A 19681-nucleotide genomic window follows, 5' to 3' on the forward strand; every position below is an offset into this window, starting at 1 on the left:
AGTGATACATTTTACCTTACACTATCCATAGAGAATGAACTTCCAACCAGGGCTGAAGTACTTGAGTTCAGTCTTGTCTCATGGGTGTTTTGACTTGGACCTGTCTCATCTCCGCCACCGGTCTTGCCTTTTACTGTTTTTTCTGCCACTGCCCACCATGCCTGTCTGGGGAGATGCAAAATTCATCACCTACACTGTGTACTGTTCATGTCATGCTTATTTTTTCATTCTTTGCCATGTAATAACCAAGCAACCTCATTTTATATGCGTGGTTTCATCCACAAATATGTTCTGCTCTGACTTAAGTGGTCCTGACTTGAACTAGCAAATATTTCCCCAAAGAACGACACGTGGATCAAATAACAATGGAGGTTTTTAAGACAACATGAGGGATTATTTCCTGATGCAAACGTCTGCTCACTCCTGTGGGTGTCAGACGACTGGCAGCGAGGAGAGTAGCATACAGTGCCTGGCGGGGTGATATAATGCTACAAGAAAAACAGTAACAGAACAAAGTAGGACAACATGCCTGGATACCTTCCGGCTATGCTAGTACAGTACGGAAATCAGACAGTTTGCATGTTGAAAGACTCCTGAGCGATTTCATTAGTCCCTCCTTACTGTTTGAAGAGTGCTAATCAGTGCAAACAGTTGCTGTAATGATTGTTTAGAGGCAAACCATGCAGACTGTTGGCTTCTCCAGCCGTTGATTGCACAAGTAAGCAGTATTGATCCCATGCAGGAGAGAAAATGAACACAATTTAATGGGTTTGTTTTATTTTACTGGAGCTACTAACTATTTTTGGATGACTGGCTGATTGCCAAATTACCGCCACGCCACTGCTTACAGATCAGCTGTCAGCTCCACCGGCTGCGCAGGCACACACAGTGATTAGACAATGTCAATAATCAATGAGAGCTGAATTCCAAGCAGACAATTGAACTAATGAATATTCTATTTAGAGCTGCTGGCCAAGGAGAGGAATATATATGCTTGAGGACGCTGCAGTTTATTAATGCTCACACCTATTAGATGTGTCAGGAGGCGGACACACCCCAAGCCAAATAGATCTTTTTTTTTACAAATGACCTGTACGCACTGTTCGGCTAGTGTTGCACTCATCCATTCATCTTCAGCTGACGGACTGAAGCTATCTACCTTCTATGGGATCAACTACGGCTTGTTTGCATGTGTTTGTGTGTGCGCAGGTGGTCCATCAGAGGGGAAGCTGTTGCCCGGCGATGAGATCATCATGATCAACGACGAACCCGTCAGTTCGGCTCCTAGAGAGCGAGTCATCGACCTCGTCAGGTGGGCAAGAAACCTTGGGATCTGTCAGAATCAAAGCTGAAACAGCTCGGATTAACCTCACCCAAAACCTGTACTTAAAGCCCCCAACAAGGAACTTCCATTTTGTGTTGATTCTTGCAGCCCCAGACTATGAGATATTCATCTGCATTCTGCCTCCACCTTAATACAATGGTGGTGAGTGGAATTCATTTGTGGTGCTCACAGCAGTAAAAAAAAAAAAACAACACATAAAATATTCAACAGCAGCACTTCTTCCCAGAAATAAAGTTATTCTGGATAATCCACAGAAATTCCTGTAAACTGTTTTCACTGCATCTGCTTGTTATCAAAGAAATATTCCCTATGGTTAACAGAATGATCTGTGGATTATCCAGAGTAATCAGGACAACAAATAGATGTCTTCATTTGTTTTCATGACATGAGCAACACAAACAAAATTCCATTCCCCTTTGTATATCTCAAAAACCTCGGCACATTACAACACTTCTATCTTCCTGGGTAGATGGCTAAAAAGACAAAGTCACAATGAAACAACAGTATTATCATTATTTGAATCACTTTAAAATCTCATCATTAAAGGTCCAGTGTGTAGGATTTAGTGGCATCTAGTGGTGTAGTTGCAGATCACAACTCTCTCACTTCACCCGCGGCTTCTGTACATAGAAAAGGCTCATTCCTATATTCAGGTGATTATACACTAATGCAAACATAATTATGGATATCGTATTCCATTTATGCAATAGATCCTCCTAAAGGTCACACACTGGACCTTTAAATTCACAAAACGATGTGAGACTCTAATAAAGTGGCTTGCCAAGTATGTTATGCTTTACGCCCATCTGCATAATGCCTAGTTAGTACAGTTCTGCTCATCACACAAACACAATCATCACCTCATAATAGTTAGAACAAATAAATATTCAGAATTAATCAGAAGAAAAATGCAGAAAGCTCTTTTTGCTTTCCACGCACACAGTTTACCGTGACAGAAGTCGTGATTTGGTTCGCCAGAAAATGGTGGCAAATGTTTTTTAAATGGAAAAATAATGACTGTATACATGTGTGTTGGTAGTGGTTGTGGGTGTGTGGGTGTGTGGGTGTGTGTGTGTGTGTGTGTGTGTGTGTGGGGGGGGGGGTTATGGTTTTAACTGCGTCTACTTGTAAATGGGGATTGCCAGAGGCGTCTCATTCCATTTCAGCCCAGCTAATCAAGTTCCCAGTTGCTTGTCTGCCGTTGTCGTCCGCTCTTGATTGTCGTTTCCTGATCATTTTGTTGACTGTTGGGATTTGCTGTCTTCTCGCCTCAGGAGCTGCAAAGAATCCATCATGTTGACTGTTGTCCAACCGTATCCTGTGAGTACATCAGCTCTTACAAAATGATCCTTTTTTTTTATATTCTTGGAGCACACCACAAGGATTGTATGCACCAGAAAAAAAAGTGCTTAAATGAATATATGTGTTGTTGCTTTGAATACAATGTTTTGTGTCCATTTCTATCTTCATCCAGCCCTGTAAACCACTTCCACCAAACACTCATTCATTCACAATACAGGTTCCATTTTTAAAACGGGGTACTTTTGTCAAAATAATTGATACCTTTACATAAAGAAAACAAAAACATGGTCACGATGACTTTGGGTCCTTCCTCTCATTCCTCTCACAGCCTATCTCTAGAAACAATAAATTCAACTCCTTAAAGGAAATAGTCTGTCCTTGAAACCATATTGAGGGAGGTATAGATTTCTGGCCTTCAATTTTCTCTCAGCAGGCCTGTTAAACTCTGCCCCGCATTTAAAGGATAAGGCTGGTGATATTCTGTATTTTTCTTATCGTCAACAAATCCCAAGACCAGACCGAGGCCGGCAGTGAATTGATCCCACCAACACATATCGTCTATTCTTCGTGCCATACCCCTCCATTGTTGTCCCGCTTTTCATTACCTCGAACACTGGAGCTTTCTACCATGTCGCATGATCTTCATCAGCAGATGGAGTTTGCCCAGTTTGTTTTTTTGTCGAGTGAATGAAGAAGATAAACGATTTCCATGGCAACTCCAACTGATGATAGGAAGCTTTGGAACAACTACTACATAGATCTTGAGGAGAGGTGCTGCTGTCAAAGAAGTTGAAACTCAACTGTTGTTTATGTTGAATCAGTCCCCCATACACCGTCCTGCTGAGAACCAAGTGTGTGTTAATCCACCGCATAAAGTAGTCCCGAAAAAATGCACTATTTACTCCTGTTTGAAAGCTACTGTGCCCAGCTGTTTTAGATTGAAATTACTGACCCTTACTGACCATTATGGATCCTTCTAAGAAAAAGAAATGCACTTAAAGTTGAGTCTGGAAGTCAGAAACTATTATAAAATATAGAAAGAGGCCTTTTCCTTTAAAGGGGATGCAATGATGGTCTTGAATTCTTCCACCTAAATATGTTCATCCTGCTCCATGCTCTTCTTTAAGTTTGTGTTGTGTTGCACCAGGGTTGTGTTTCTGGTAACCAAAAGTATGGGGGGGGGGATTTGCACTTATTAAGTTATTGTGTTAATCTTTTATTGATTTTTCAATGTTACATGTTGAGCTAATGTGCTGAAAACCTGTTTTTTTCCCCTCTTCATTTGTGCATGTGTTTATGCTTATCTTTATCTCTCCCTCTCTCGCCCTCTCTCTCTCCATCTGCCTGTCTCTTTCTTCCTCTTTCTCTCCCCTCTCTCTCTGTCTCTCTTTTTGGACGCTTGCCTTTTAGTCCCCTAAATCAGCGTTCATCAGTGCAGCCAAAAAAGCCATGCTCAAGTCCAATCCGGTCAAAGTGCGCTTTGCAGAGGAGGTCATTATAAACGGCCAGGTTCCAGTCAGTTCTACCGCACACCCACACACACACACACACACACACACAAACACTCAAACACACACACACACACACACACACACACACACTTATGTATGACCTATATAAGCAATGCCAGATGGTTGCCATTTGCCACATAAGATAGACAGTTCAGTGAATGCCAGACAAGAGAAGACAGTCACAAAAGTGTGTTATGGAATGATGCTGTTACGAATTATTTTCACGTATCAAAGCTCATCTGTTTTCTGTGACCACAAATGCACAGAGTGAAAAGACTGATCATGCGCCTCTTTTGCAGAACCCGGTGAAGGACAACTCTCTTCTGTTCATGCCAAATGTCCTGAAGGTCTACCTGGAGAACGGGCAGACAAAGTCTTTTCGCTTCGACAGCAGTACCTCTATCAAGGTGTGTGTTTGTGTGCGCATGTGCGTGTTCCACCCCTTAAGGCACACTTGACAAAATTAGCAGTCTCTGCAGCATCTATAATTACAAAGGGAGAAATTCATTTAGAGTGCAAATTAGTGCGTCTTGGTGCACACACACAGACCATGAAATTCAATCACTTTTTGAGTTCCATTTGTTTGAGCACCGCATTAATTCAGGCAAGGTGGCAAAGAGCATATTTTCATCTTTTGACTTGTAGATTCGGTTGTGATCCGCTGTTGCTCCCAGGGTGTAGCTTAGGAAGCAAGAGAGCTGAGTCACTCCTTTTCTCAGCTTCACTGCAAACATTGTAATATTATCTTAATGAGGCTTTTAGTCCAATATTGATTAATGAAATCTTATTTTCTTAACCTTTAGACACATAGGGCATTGACACTCTTTCATAGATGGGTCAAAAATGAGCTGTATTTTTTATATTAAATACATGCCACATGTTGTTCGTTTATTTGAATTCTATGCAGCATTATTTAAAGATTATTAGTTTAATTTACCATTTTTATTGTCAAATTACCAAACTTAGTTAGCTGGTAAGCTAATGTAAGCTAGCAATAAAGATACTCTTTCACATAATTTTCATCGAGTTTGAATTGTGTGCACTTACATGTGACAAATGTAACATGGTCCTTTAATTTGTAAAATATGGTAGTGATAAAAATGACAGATGATATATGGTTCACAGTAAGAGTTTTTCACCTAACAAATACAATAATAAGGAGAAAATTCCTGAAGAATGGACATAAGAATTGCATATTCACTATTTACTCACTGATGGAGAATCAGGGTAATGATATGAAAACTGAAAAGTAAAAAAAAAAAAATTTAAGAATAAGGAAAACACCGTACTTACACTCATATTTCGACCTTGTTTTGACCACGTTTTACACCTGTGTTATAGGTAACTATCATCTGAATAGGACACATTGTTAAATAATGTTTCTCTTTTTGTTAGTGCATGAAAAATGTAAATGTCAAGCACAGAATCCAGATACTGTAACTTCGCACAAAGGTCGTGCATAGTGCCGTTATACAGTATATTTCAAATACGTTTCCCCCACATATTCATACTGTCCCACAATGAGTTGCTCAGAGGAAATGGTGAAGCATTGCAGAGCAGAGCTGGGAAAACATGAAACAAAATGACAGATGGTGGTAAGAACACTTGTAGAAGATCTTGGAGAACAAACTAAACAAATATTTTGGAAAAACATTTAGCTTTTTATTAGTGAAGTAAAATTGGCGGTGGAATTTAAAAATCCCTGTTTGACTGATGTGTTACATATTGCGTCATTTCATGTTAGAACAAGACTGAAAAGTCCATTCTCTTCCTGTTTCTGTAAAAGCTGCATACTATTATACATACACAGCATTTATCTAAATATTAATCAACAATTCTACATAATTATATATGTGGTGTATTTACTTCAGGATGTGATCCTGACCCTGCAAGAGAAGCTGTCGATCAAATGCATCGAGCACTTCTCCCTCGTACTGGAGCAGAGGACGGAGGGCTCTGGAAGCAAACTGCTTCTCCTGCACGAGCAGGAGATGCTTTCTCAGGTGGGAGATGTTTCCTCTTCCTCCACTTTCTTTGTCTCCTTTTCTGTCTGACACACACATTCCTGCTCAGTATTCAAGCAGCATTTGGACCCCGGTGTCATTTATCAGCACTGGCACAGCAGGGGCGACAGCTCACATTACACCTACCCTCTCACACACACAGCCCACAAAAGCACAAACACGACACACACACACACACACACACACACACACACACACACACACACACATGCTCACCCCGCTAGTGCCCACTACATTCTAATGAGGTTGCGGGATCACAAGAGGACAGTTTTAATATTCATACCACACAGTTCAGATGTGAAACTCTGCACATGGAACATTCAGTGGCAGATGAATGTTTAAGAGTCACTCTTCCCCGACACGCTTGATAAAACATACACTGTACTGTAATACACCTGAGTGTCAATCCTGGTGACAGGGGTCTGTGGGAGAAGGCTGCTAGTGCCTGAACTAAAAACAACAGACTCCCTTGCCCTCTCTCTACGCTTGCACAGTAAATAATTTATCAAATATAATCAATATTTAAAAGAAGATGCTGGTCTTGTGGTTTTGTCTTGAATAAGAAATGGATTCAAATGCACAGACAACCACCAAGCAAGCAAGTTTCTGGGTTTCTGCTGATGAATTACACAACCATGTATTTAGGTTGTTAAGTGGTTGGAATAACATCTCATATCGTACGAATATCTCCATTTTCTGCTAGTTTATACTTCTACTTTACCACATTTCAGAGACAAGCATTGATGCTGATGATGTTAAACCATATTAACCATTGCTTTCCTGTTTAGGAGTTTGGATGCCCCAAAATGTTCGCAAAATAAATCTGAGGGGTCGCAAGATGATAAATGGCACAAGAAGAATCCATAGCATATTTCTCCAACATAAAATGATGTTTACTTTTTTCTGACTTCTGGATACTGAATCCTTTTAGCCTTTCGGGCCTCCAAAAAACATTTTAAACTTAAGATATGATAAGATATAAGAACATAACACCGACAGGAGCTGCATGCTGCATAATGTATACTTAATTACTTTTGATGCTTAAGCGCAAAACTATATTTCATCATAGTATCGCTGGTACTCCATCAATTTTGCATCGTACTTATGTAAAGTTGGGAGAAAATAATCAAAGAATGGTCAAAATTGATGCAATTCAGGCTGACATATTGTAACTTTTAGCCCCTAGTATGGGTAAAGATAAAAAAACACTCAATCCTACACTTCCCATAATGCAGCCTCATAGTGTGTTTCATTAGACCCTCCCTGCCTGGATAATAGACAGGCTTTCTGTTATAACCACCTCCACTGCTACTGTTATTACTACAACAATTACTATTACTAGCAATACTATTATTGGCTATCTCTTTCCTCTTCTCTCTCCCTCTCTCCATCCTGTCTGTGACCCCAGGTGACCCAGAGGCCTGGTTCTGACAAGATGAAGTGTTTCTTTAGAGTCAGCTTCGTGCCCAGGGACCCCGTGGAGCTCCTCCGCAGAGACGCTGTTGCATTTGAATACCTCTATGTACAGGTGAGCAAAAATCACCAGTAAAGTTCTACATCTGATTGGTACATAAACTAAAACTTGTTGACTGGTTGACTAATGGTGAGTAATGAAATGTCAGCTTTGCGAGGGGTACAATCTATCTGAAGTTTGAACAGGATTTTTGGTGATTAACAAAGTCACTCAGATGGATACAGAGTGGATCCTGTCAAAACAAAAAAGCTTATTTGCAAAATAAGTCTTCAACTAAACCCACTCTTGCATTAACTACTTTTCTCTAAAATAATAAATTGCTTCCCCATAGGATTCCTCTGATAATTAGTCAAGTGAAATAGCCTGGGAGAAGGAAAGCTAATCATCTTTTCTTGTCAGAGTTCACCATTTTGTGCTTCCGAGTCCTTCATCTGGGACTGGAAACTGTATCCCTTTGAAGGAATCTCAAGCCACAAAGGTTGAGAACAACTTATTTGAGCTCAGCTGGGATGTGCCGCAGCTTGAACCGCTCGATGGAGAGATGAAATGCCCTTCACAAGAAGGAAAAACCGACTTTGGGATTGTTATGTAACTTTGCTTCCTGCTCTGCCGTAGAGTTGTAACGACGTGGTCTTGGAGCGGTTCGGCCCGGAGCTGAAGTACGACGCCGCGCTACGACTGGCCGCACTGCAGATGTACATCCTCACCATGACAACCAGGCAGAGCCAGAAGGTCTCCCTCAAATACATCCAGTGAGTCGTTTTTTTTTAAATGCAGTCGTGGGTACAGTACATGATCCGTAATGTTAGACTGTTGTACAGCCTGGAGCTGCTCCATCAATAATACATTATAGACTGACTTAGAGAGTTTGGATTTTTTTTCTGCAAGTTCTTTTGATGAGTTTACAGAAGTTTATCAGGGATGGATTCATTGTCCATATCCACATATTTTGCAAACCATAATTTTCTGGTAAAATAGTCATATCGCATCTAGAGAAATGACACATTAATCCGAATGAATGAGTTTAAATAGAACTAAAACAAATGGGTGCCCACCAGACCAGACAAAACCAGTCATTTTACCTCACACACACAACTAAATAAAACTCACCGAAACCGACTTTTCTGAAAATATTCACAAAACCAGCCACAGTGTAAACTTGTCCCTGTCAACGTACGTCACCTAAAAGTTCTTGTTTTTGCCACTGACACTGACAAATTCATAGAAAGGATCCCCACAGAGATAGACCAGACTCGCCACCAGACTCCATAAACAAAACCAGTAATTTTACCTCAGACCTCATTGTAACATCATAACTTCATTCAGCGGACAGAAACAATCCCCAACTCTCGTTTGATAAAAATAAATCCTTAATTCGCAGAAAAAGAAGAGAAAAACAGCAGTTTCTGTTGCGTGTGCAGCCAGGCCAAATAAACAATGCTGCCATATTAATGTTCTAATTATCATATATATAACATATAAATATGATACAGAAATTACCAATAAAAACTAAATATATCACTAATATAATCTAATATAATATTACATATTACAATATTATCATCATGGCTTAGCAAGTTTTGTTCATATTTGAGCACAGTAACTTCCTATAAGGGAGGCACTTTCCACAGAGAAAGCTCTCCTCCTGTTCTGCAACTAACAGCTTGTCTGAGAGCAGACGTCATCGGAATTCTTAGCTTTTGACTGCAAGTATTTAACCCAGGTCTAGAGGAAGTACGTTCTTGTTTTTACCAAGTCTGACTTTATGCTCAAATCAATCTCCTCTCCACAGAAAGGAGTGGGGTCTGTCGCTGTTCCTGCCTCCCGCTGTGCTGTCCAGCATGAAAGAGAAAAACATCAAGAAGGCTCTGACACACATCCTCAAAACCAACCAGAACCTCGTGCCTCCAGGGAAAAAAGTAAGCCGCTCTCTTTGTCTTTCTTCGCCCTTGTTAATAAACTTCTGACACGCACACACGGGCGCACAAACACACCGTCTCTCTGTTTTCTGATGCAATATCCTAAAATAGCATCGCTGCCATGCTCAACCTTGCAAAGGTTCTCACCCTTGTCAACCTAAGACCTTTCGTCGAGCCAGACCTCGAATGCTAATGTGAATAATGAGCAAAGTGCATTGTCAAACTGTGTGCATAATAAGATATTCAAATTCACACACACACACACACACACACACACACACACACACACACACACACACACACACACACACGTCCCAGTCAGGGGAGTCTGATCCAACTTCATGTGAACTTTCTAGCTTTTTGTGAAAGTGTTTCAATGATATATGCAGCTGCTGGTCTGTATCATTCTGCGACACCCGTATTTACTTTGATGTACAAATCAGCAGCACGCCAAAACAAAATGAACCCGTGCAACAGGTTCAGCGTTAATGAGCAATTTACAATCAGCCCATGCAAACAGGGTTGGCTGCAAGTGGCTCTCAATGAGACATTAAGTGCACTGTAGTTATGAATGAGTCACTGTTTGTTGTTTTCTTTAGTTCTCAGCCAGCACAAGACATGCCTGCTCAAGTGCAACAACAAATGTTGAAGCCACGAGATGAAAGGATGAAGGCCAGTTCTATATTTCTCATACTGTCAAAAAAGACCAAAACCATCAATAGATGATGTACTGTAGCTGTGTGCTGAGCTCCACCAAAAATTAATGACTAAAAACACATCTGCGGGCCACAACACTGCACTCGGTGAATTGTTCCTTCAATGCAATAAACAGTTTATTTGTAGTTTATTTAATATCTATGGCAGACCGTCCCGCTGCCATAGATATTAACTACTAATTATTCATCTGTAAGATCTACAGAGCTCAGCTGTTTTAGGAAATTACTTTTCAACCACTTCAAAGTCAGGCTCCTCTGTGATTGGTTGAAGAATGTTTAAAAGAGTGACAGAAAATAAAACGACAGCACATAGCCTAGAAATGATGTACAAGGTATCTCGTCTCTGAGCCGCGAAGCAAATCACCGAAGCTGAATGTTTGTGCAACATCACTCACCAGCAGCCATATTAGCATTGCTGCGTGCCCAACTCAATCTACCTAATGCAGCTTCATGTACTGGATGAAGGAGTTCCCGTTAAACACACCTGGACTCCATATACCTGCATTTGTGAGCACAGCGTCTATAAAATGTCAGTCCTACCAAAGGGGATATTGATCTCTTCCCTCCCCGGCCCGAGCAGTTCGATGCGCTGGCTAATCATTTGCATTCACAGTGGCAGTGGATATCCACTCTATTCATTAGGGAGAAATACAGCCAAGCAGCAGCGACGGACTGACATGCAATTCAAAAACGTTGACGCTCCAAATTAGCTTTCTCATTAGAGTCTCGAAGTTATCACTCAGCCCTCGCCCAAAGAGAGGCTGCTCGTTCCATTTTTTTTGGTGGGAAGGCGGTGGTTAAGATTGAGCAAGAATTTCCTGAAAGCAAAATGATTTTTTAATGGAGATGTCTGGTTTTTCAGCTATCAAGGTCAGACATCCCATTAGCCTTTTTGTTTCTGAGGCTGATGGAGAGGTAAAATATGACAGGATCAAGGTGGACTTGTGTTCTTCGATTTAGGTGCAGCATCAGGAGAACGTACGGTAGATACAGTGTGCCACATTAGGTCTGATGAGCACTGCAAGTGATTATAAAGATGATGTATTGAGCGTGTAGTATTGAAATATATGGACACTCAAAAAACAACATGTCAGTTCCATTTAATAAAAACACACAATCACACGATAGAAGTGAAGCAATGAACATATATAAATTGTGTCACGTCATAGATACGTCTCATTGCAGCAAAGGCATCAGTATCTGTACTTAAATGGCTGGAGAGGCACACATCCACACAAGCAAGTCATAAAGAGCACTGCAGTGGAGCAGCTCTTCAGATTTCTTTTTATCAGATTTAAAGGATATGATACGATATAATGGGAAATCAGCAGTCCAGATCAAAATGGCCTGAGAGTGCTTTACATCCTGACATCCGAAGACAAATACGTCTGTTCAGGTTGAAGTGGTTTCTTTTTGGATGCTTACTAATGTATTTCACTTCTCTCCTGCTGTCTGTGCAGCTGACTGCTTTGCAGGCCAAGGTGCATTACCTGAGGTACCTCAGTGAACTCAGACTCTACGGAGGGAGGGAGTTCAAATCGATTCTTTTGGTGAGACCATTAGTTCTGGAGGGGATTTGTAAAAAGTTTGAGAACAAACTTGGGCTGGTTTAAGATCTTCATTACTGTAACTGTTAAAATCTTTGAAGTACTTTTAACTGTTGTGTTCTCCTGTAGCAAGGGGAGAAACAGACGGATGTGATGCTGTTGGTGGGCCCACGTTACGGCATCAGTCATGTCATCAACACCCGGACCAACCTAGTGGCCCTACTGGCTGACTTCAGCCATGTGAACCGCATCGAGATCCTCACTGAGGATGAGACCAACGTCCGACTGGAGCTGCATGTTCTGGATGTCAGGGTGAGCACAGTTCGGTCTAAGAGCAGAAGTACCAGCAAATATTATTTTGTCCTACACAAATTATAGCATCTGTTTTGTTTTTTCTCCCCTCCTTTCACCTTCCTTCTTTCTTTTCCTTCTTTTTTTCCTCCAAACAGCCCATCACACTGATCATGGATTCCAGTGATGCAATGAACCTGGCCTGCCTAACAGCAGGCTACTATCGCCTCCTAGTGGACTCAAGGAGATCTATCTTCAGCATGCCCCACTCCAATAGCACTGGAGGGGATGACAACAGTGAGTTATTATTTCTAATGTGTGTGCATAGTAACTGTGTGTGGTCAAAATAGGATGAATTAAAGAAAGTAATCATGAACATTATTCACAATTCAAAGTTTACAGCCAGTATTTAAGTCTTTTCAAGTGAAATTATTTGCATTTGGTTGAGACACTTTTACTTATGTCGTGAACGTTGTAGAAACAAGTAGCAAGATCTTTGTCCTTGCAGAACGCTCCACATAAAAGCATTAAAACAAGTTAGGAAGATGAACGCTGTAGCTCTGATACATTTGGGAAGAGAAAGACTCATGGCTGCATTAAAGAGCTTAAAAATGTTTGCTTTACAATGCAGAATAAAAAGTCAAAAGTCTAGTGAAGAGGACGCAGCCCCTTTTTAAAATTGAATCGACATGAAATATAAAACACATGAGTAATAGAACCTTGTATTGCTGCTGTCTTGCAGGTCAGGATCGAGTCCTGGAGTGGCCATACAGCACATCTTTGGGGAACAACGAGGAGCCATCACCCAGCCAGGAAGAGGTCTACAGCCGGGACGCTGAGTATTCAGACAATGGGCAGAGAGAAAACAGCATCTCTCCTTACTTCCACGAACCACAAAACCCTGATAGAGACCTGGGGACGCGGAGAAGTCCGTTGCCCCCTCCTCTTCCCCCCGCTACCAGACACAAACCTCAAGACTCACCTCGGAGCTCCAAAGTGTCATTTATTTTTGGGGGGGACCCACCCTTGAACAAGCCTAAGAACTTAGGCTATGAAAGACTGTTGGAGAGCCCTGAGGTACCCGAGCACAGACCGCCCTACTTGCACAACAACACAGACTTTCGGCCACAGGACAGGGTGCCATTTCAGTTCAGTGGTCTCGCTCACGTCTATAGTAACATTATAAGTGAGGAAGGTGGCGAAGAACCGCTGCTAAGGGATCTGTTTTATCGTGACACAACGGACGACGCAGAGGACGACGACGACGCTTCGTGTGAGGAGGACTCCACAGGGGGGACGCCTGTGGGTGACGACAGAGGCGGTGGAGATGAAAACTGCGGCAACCAAGGAGGAGGGCTAGCCACGGCAGCCGGCAAAGCCACCTTCCTGGCGCTTTCTGGCTCTACAGATGACATCATTGATCTGACATCGCTGCCTCCTCCCGAGGGCGACGACGGTGTCGACGACGAAGAAGACGACACGCTGCTAGAGACACTCAACCTCGCAATTGCAGCCCCACCGCCGGGCTTTCGGGACAGTTCGGATGAGGACACAGCACCCGAGGGAAGGCCGCTAAGCACACATGAAAATGATGATATCCCGGTATCGTTGATTGATGCCATTCCAACGCATGGGGAGGGGGAAGGGAGCAGGGGAGGGGAGAGAAAACTGGAGAATGCGGTCATGAATACTCTACAGGCCCTGGAGGCTCTGTCCGTCTCGGAACAGAGGCCTCCCCCACCACCACCCAGCAGTAGCAATCCAGGTCTGTTGAATACCAATTCTCTGGGACTTCTTGCCCCCTTTAAGTGAGCACAGTCCCAAAACACAAAGTCTGAATTTTGATAATTTGCCTTCTGATTAAAGGTCAGGTCAGTCATTGAGGAGAAAGACAGTTAATTGATTCAGAGTGAGCCACACAACACAACAGGTGGCGTTTGTTCTCCCAGGTCATCAAATATTTTTTACAATTTGACAAATAAAGATTCGACAATCAACGATCTTTCCCCAGAATGACTGACCCCCATCTTAAATTGCATATATGGTGATAGTTTGTTGTAATATTTAATAGAATACACATTTAACAGCAGGTAACTTGTAGTTGACACATATTTAACTCTGTATATCTTATCTTCTAGGTGTTTACACATCACGAGGCTTTAGCCCAGAGTCGTCCTCAGATTCTGGAAATGAGACCAACTCCTCAGAGATGACTGAAATCTCTGAACTGGCTGCTACTCATAGGCTCAGTGAGAGCCACATGCGTCTTCTGGTGGCCACAAGGGAAGGGTACCAACCTTTACTTGAGGAGAAAACAGAATTCCCCGTCTCACCCAGTACGGGAGGAACGATACAGAAGAAACCCCGTACCCCAACACGGCACCTTCAGCCTCCAGCAGTTCCTCCAAGACGGAGCCCCCTGTTGGACACCACGTCATCGGGGCCAGACAGCTTGGAGGTCAGGTCCCAGACTAACCTTTCAACCACCCTCCAGCGCCCAAGTTCCACCACACCGGGAGGCAAGCATCACAAAAAGTCTGCGGACTCCAGTGGGAAGTATAACACCTTCAGCACACGGGAAGGGCACCGAGGTGAGAGCAGTGGGAGCCGCAACCGCCTTGACTTGAACCAGCGCACCTCGTTCTGCGAGCAAGGGGAAAGTCAAAGAAGACAGAATTCTTTTTTGGCAGAAAACTCAGCAGCCGAGGGCTTTGCGATGAACAGCCTCCCCCATGACCACCACAGAATTCCCCGCCCTCCTTCCTCTACCTCTGATCATATGTTAGATGTTGTCAACTTGGGGGACTGTGGGGCAGATAACGGAGCTGCAGCTGCTGAGCAAGATGAACATCTGGTTGTAGCGTCACTGCTCTCTCCATCCAAAAAATCCAGATCGGTGGGCTCCGACCAGGGATCAGACATACAAAGCGACCATCCCCCTATTTCTAGACAGCAGAGTGTCGCACGGTTGTGTGAATACCATCTAGCAAAAAGAATTTCAAATTTGCAAGGAGAAGCCCACAGTTCTCTACAGGGTTCTCTGTGTTCATCACTAGATGCTGGTGGCAGCACAAACAGTAGTGCCTGCGCCACCCCAACCGACTCCCCACTTGGCCCAGGTGCGGTTGAGTCAAAACACCACCATTTGCAAAGACACCCGCTTTCTAGTTCCTCCTCCTCATTACTCAGGGTGGTAAACTATGAAGATAGCAAACCTGGAATCCCTCGTGGCATCCCTGTCCAGAGCGCTCAGGGAAAAGACCTCCACCCTCACGCAGACCCCGCCCTCCTTCGGAAAATGCTGCCCAACATCCACCCTCCTGCTCCTGGGGCTGAACCAGGCCGCCCCTCCTCAGCCACACCGTCTAAGCATAAAGAGACCACAGGTACTGGAAGCAAGAGGCCCCAAAATGATCTGCATGCTAAACAACAGGCCTGTTTTAAGGGGCTGAACCAGAAGGAAGGCAGTGAGGCCTACAGACAACTGATTAACTATCTAACAGTCAGCCAGATGCATCAGGGGGGGAAGCTGCACAGCGCAGGCATGGGAGGGGCAGTGAAAAAGGACACCAGGCGCTTTATCACTAGCAACCCTCAGCTTGTCGAAATGGTTAAGAATAGGGGGAATACCATTGCTCGCTGCCCATGTATGCCTTCCTCCATATCATCCCCATTTCTCAGCCCAAATTTGGTAACCTCTAATGCGGCCACCATGCAGCTGGCAAATAAAAATCTACGGTCATACCATTCAGCCACACTTCCTGCCAAACTCAAGAGAAGTCCTGACACGCATGCTCAGAGACTGAATGACAGTCTAGATTTCAGGCCAGCTACTGCTGAGAGGAGATGCTCTTTTTCTGGCCTGGAAAGTGAACTAGAGAGGAGTGGTATGGACCCAGAGCACTTCCTGTCACTGTATAAGAGAGAGGGCTGTATCAGCCGTGACGGGGGATCCATTACAGGTGGAAACCGCGAGGGTGGGGGTACTACTAACCGTCCCCCACCTCGGTCAAGAAGCCAACCTAGTGGCAGCACAGAGGACTGGTTCAGATCAGACCCAAGGGCAAAGCATGCAGTCCGTCAGTCTCCTCACCCCCGTCCTAATGATTCTCTTTGTTTCTCTGCTGCCCCCAGTGTAAGTGGTCAACGAGCAGACCTCAACACCATCTCACTAGGAAGGGGAGACCATCCTTCAGCTTTCATCAGGCAGGCATCTACTGGCACTAGGGCTTGCATTACATCTCCAACTCCCAACCCACAATGTCCACCTCCTCCACCACCTCCCCCACCACCTCCCCCGTTGCCTCTTTCCACGCAAGCCAACGCTAGCTCCAGCAACTCAGGATGCACACAGAATTCCATCCATACCATCCAGTCCCGGCAGAATCAGAACCACATTCAGGCTGTTATGCCAACCCTGCAACAGACGGATCCCTTCACCAACAACCTGCAGCGGGGCCGGGAGCTCAAACGCAGCTCCAGCAATGTGACTGCCGGTTCTGGAAGTGTGGAAGTTCTGTTCGAGAAGCCCACCCGAAGCCGGAGTCAGCAGCCCTTGTCACCATCTGTGCCCCAGCAAGGTGAGACCAAAGTCCAGCGGAGGCCAACAAGGAAGCGGCTCTCCAAGAGCTACTCCCAAGGCTCTGTATCTTCCCACACCACGTGCTGGTCTACAGGCAACAGGGTAGACAGTAGGAGGGCGTCTGTGGCGTTTCCATTGCAGAAAGACGCTAAACACATGAAGGGCTCTCAAAAACTAGACACCAGTCCCTGGAGATGCAACGGGCCTTTTAGCTACTGTTTCTTCAAACGTAAGACTGAGGGTGAAGAGGATGAGATTGAGTGGGAGAGGCCCAGACGTAGCCGCGGCGGGAATGATTTTGAAAACGATGGCGCCGCTGCATCGGCCATATTGCCCTGCGGCTCAGCAGTGGACGCAGCTGGGGAGCAGCTGTACGGGGAGGTCCTCAATAACATGAGTTTTAGTGACCGTCTGGCGCGAATCAACGCACTCAAGGACCGCATGTATGGCTTCCCGTCAGGCTTCACTGACGTCCGCCGCGATGCCAGTGAGCTCATCGCGCTGGTGAGATCCAGCGTGGGTCGCTGCGATCGCGGACCCCAGATGCCTCTCCAGGATGTATCCCAGTACAAGCAGCTCCTCTCGGTTGAGTCGAAAGAGTTAGGCCGGGCGTGCCGGAGGATGGCGCAGGCCCACGGTAGTCCCGAGGAGATGCTGCTAGCTGTAACTTGTAGCTTCCAGGTGCTTTGCTGTCTCTGCGAAGCTTGTATGTGTCTAGTTAGGGGCCTCGGAGCGTCGGCCTCGCACCAACAGAGAGAGGTCGTGGCAAAGGTCGATGAGGTTGTTATGAACTATATCTGTTTGCTCAAAGCGGCTGAGGCTGCCACCGTGGGAGCACCAGGGGAGCACAGTGTGAAAGCCCTGGTCCGCCACTCAAGTACCATGTCGGCCATTGCTAACGCACTCACCCGCTCCCTTAAAACGCTGCTTAGCAAGTAGAGGCTACTCCTTATGCTTTATAGTGTGGCCTACACAGTCAGTAGAAGTCTGTCTTTAAGCATCTTGCTATTTTTGAGGCTGCTGAAAGAGTTGTATATTTTTCATACAAGATCTGGATTATCTCCACATAAGAATCAATAAAGTGTACAACTCATTGCAGTTAGACTTAAGATTAAAGTAAAAGAAAGTGAAAGATTAGTAAGATGCTGAAGGGCAGTCCTATCTGACTGCACTTGCTCTTTCTGATGACATTATTGTAATGTATATTTACAAAGCCATACTGTCACAGAACTTTGTAATATGATATGTACCTAATAGATACCCTTTTACCTGTGCATTATGTAACTTATTTAAAAAGAAATGTATATAATGTACATAAATACAATATAATTATATTATTTGCCGTAGCAGTTTCAAGAAGCCATTGAGTATTCAGCTTAATTTGCTCTGATATTGTACAGGGGTGGAGTGAATTCACTTTCAGTTCAATCAGTTCATAAAAGTGCAGTTTTACTACAGATATTTATAACTGTGATTATAATAATTTACCTGTAGAAATGTAAGTAAAAATGTGTCACTGTCAGTCCAGTGAGAAAATTGTTGCTATCATTTTATTCACACTAAAAAATATTATCTTGAACTTCTGAATGACTGTGTTAAAGTGAACTGATTTCAACCCTGTTGTATTACAATGCAGTTTTTTTTATTTTGCAAGATTTGTTAGAAATGTTGACAATACAGGGACAATAAAGTTGCACTGCATTTGCCACTGCTTCATATTTTACCACATAGATTATTTTCAGATGAGAATAATAACCCCAAAAACAAGATATATTAAACTATAACAATGCTATAATATTAATAATTTAGAAAAGATTTTCATTTATTAAGAAATATTTCAGATTGACCACTGTTAATTATATATGATTCTTTTTAAGTTTTTGTGTTTTATCATCATCTGTTTTGGAATAAGTTCTGTGCTTGAATGATTTATTATTCCACACTATGTATCAAGATGCAGTTATGTCTCTTGAGGAGAAATTCAATTCCTGTTTTTTTTTTTTTTTCAATAATCCACCAATCTATTAAAAACATTTTACAGATATTTTTGCCTCTTACCATGTGTCTTTTGGTTTGAGTGGGTCACTGTGACATACGGTCGGCGCCGGTGTGTTGTGAGCATTATTACATACAAGAATAAAAAATACTACAGCCGATTAATTGAAATGCCACTTTCATAAAACTACTATCAAAAACTCTCATGTCCATGTATAATGCGTGTTGCAGAGGCATACATTTTGATAATATTCATACAAACATCATTGGTTGTGAGGCTGTTCATATTAAAACATAAGAAGACTTTTCATGCACATCTATTTGAATTGTTTTTCTTTTGTTATATTTTTATCTAATGTCAGATATTTGGCTATTACATACATTTAGGACGCAGAGAGAACGTTTCAAAGTGCCTTTTACTGTGCTTTTTTTAAATTTCAGTTATAGGGCTGCAAGTGGCACTGGAGTTAAAGCCTCTCCATGGCCTCTTCTGTCTAAATTATTGCCCTTAGTAGACATTATAAAGGGTAATTTGACATTAACTGCTTGCCTACAGTTCATCCATGTCAGTTCCTTCTGCTCAGACAGACTGCCCTTCAACCAGAGAATACATGTTGTCAAGCATCCTTTACTGAAATGTGCATGAGAAGCAAGTGACAAAAAGACACTAGTATATCAACAGGGAATTTCTGCCTCATACACGTTCACCAAGCAATCATTAAAAACCAGAAATCTACACCAGCAAGCACAACGCTTGGTTAGTATAAATAATAATAAATAATAGTACTGTATGAGTTTAAAATGTTGTTTTAGCAGCATCAAAATGTGATCTTCTATCTGATTTAAATCATATTAGTGCAACAGAAAGACTTTCATTAACTTTTTAACACTGTAATATGGTGTGTGTGCGCGCGCATTCACTGTGTGTGCGCGAGCGTGTGTTCACGTGACTTTCCCCCACCCCCCCGGAGCAGC

At 43.2% G+C, this 19681-nt stretch overlaps 1 protein-coding gene across 5 annotated transcripts in view; it reads left to right on the top strand.

Moving 5' to 3' along the window:
* LOC127378681 (FERM and PDZ domain-containing protein 4-like) overlaps nucleotides 1-18755 on the top strand; it is a 72639-nt gene extending 53884 nt beyond the window's left edge. For 4 of the 5 annotated variants that reach the window (XM_051427811.1, XM_051427812.1, XM_051427813.1 and 1 more), the window contains exons 4-16: nucleotides 1210-1312; nucleotides 2620-2665; nucleotides 4058-4162; nucleotides 4458-4565; nucleotides 6030-6161; nucleotides 7591-7710; nucleotides 8272-8408; nucleotides 9449-9575; nucleotides 11752-11841; nucleotides 11968-12150; nucleotides 12288-12426; nucleotides 12872-13894; nucleotides 14268-18755. In XM_051427811.1, the coding sequence (XP_051283771.1) occupies nucleotides 1210-1312; nucleotides 2620-2665; nucleotides 4058-4162; nucleotides 4458-4565; nucleotides 6030-6161; nucleotides 7591-7710; nucleotides 8272-8408; nucleotides 9449-9575; nucleotides 11752-11841; nucleotides 11968-12150; nucleotides 12288-12426; nucleotides 12872-13894; nucleotides 14268-17650 (5696 nt within the window). In that variant the 3' untranslated portion in view covers nucleotides 17651-18755. The remainder of the gene's footprint in view (nucleotides 1-1209; nucleotides 1313-2619; nucleotides 2666-4057; nucleotides 4163-4457; nucleotides 4566-6029; nucleotides 6162-7590; nucleotides 7711-8271; nucleotides 8409-9448; nucleotides 9576-11751; nucleotides 11842-11967; nucleotides 12151-12287; nucleotides 12427-12871; nucleotides 13895-14267) is intronic. The other variant, XM_051427815.1, reaches the window with a different exon arrangement.
* The last annotated feature ends 926 nt before the right edge of the window (nucleotides 18756-19681 follow it).

The sequence above is a fragment of the Dicentrarchus labrax genome, unplaced genomic scaffold (genome assembly GCF_905237075.1).
Source record: "Dicentrarchus labrax unplaced genomic scaffold, dlabrax2021, whole genome shotgun sequence".
Taxonomy (NCBI): domain Eukaryota; kingdom Metazoa; phylum Chordata; class Actinopteri; family Moronidae; genus Dicentrarchus; species Dicentrarchus labrax.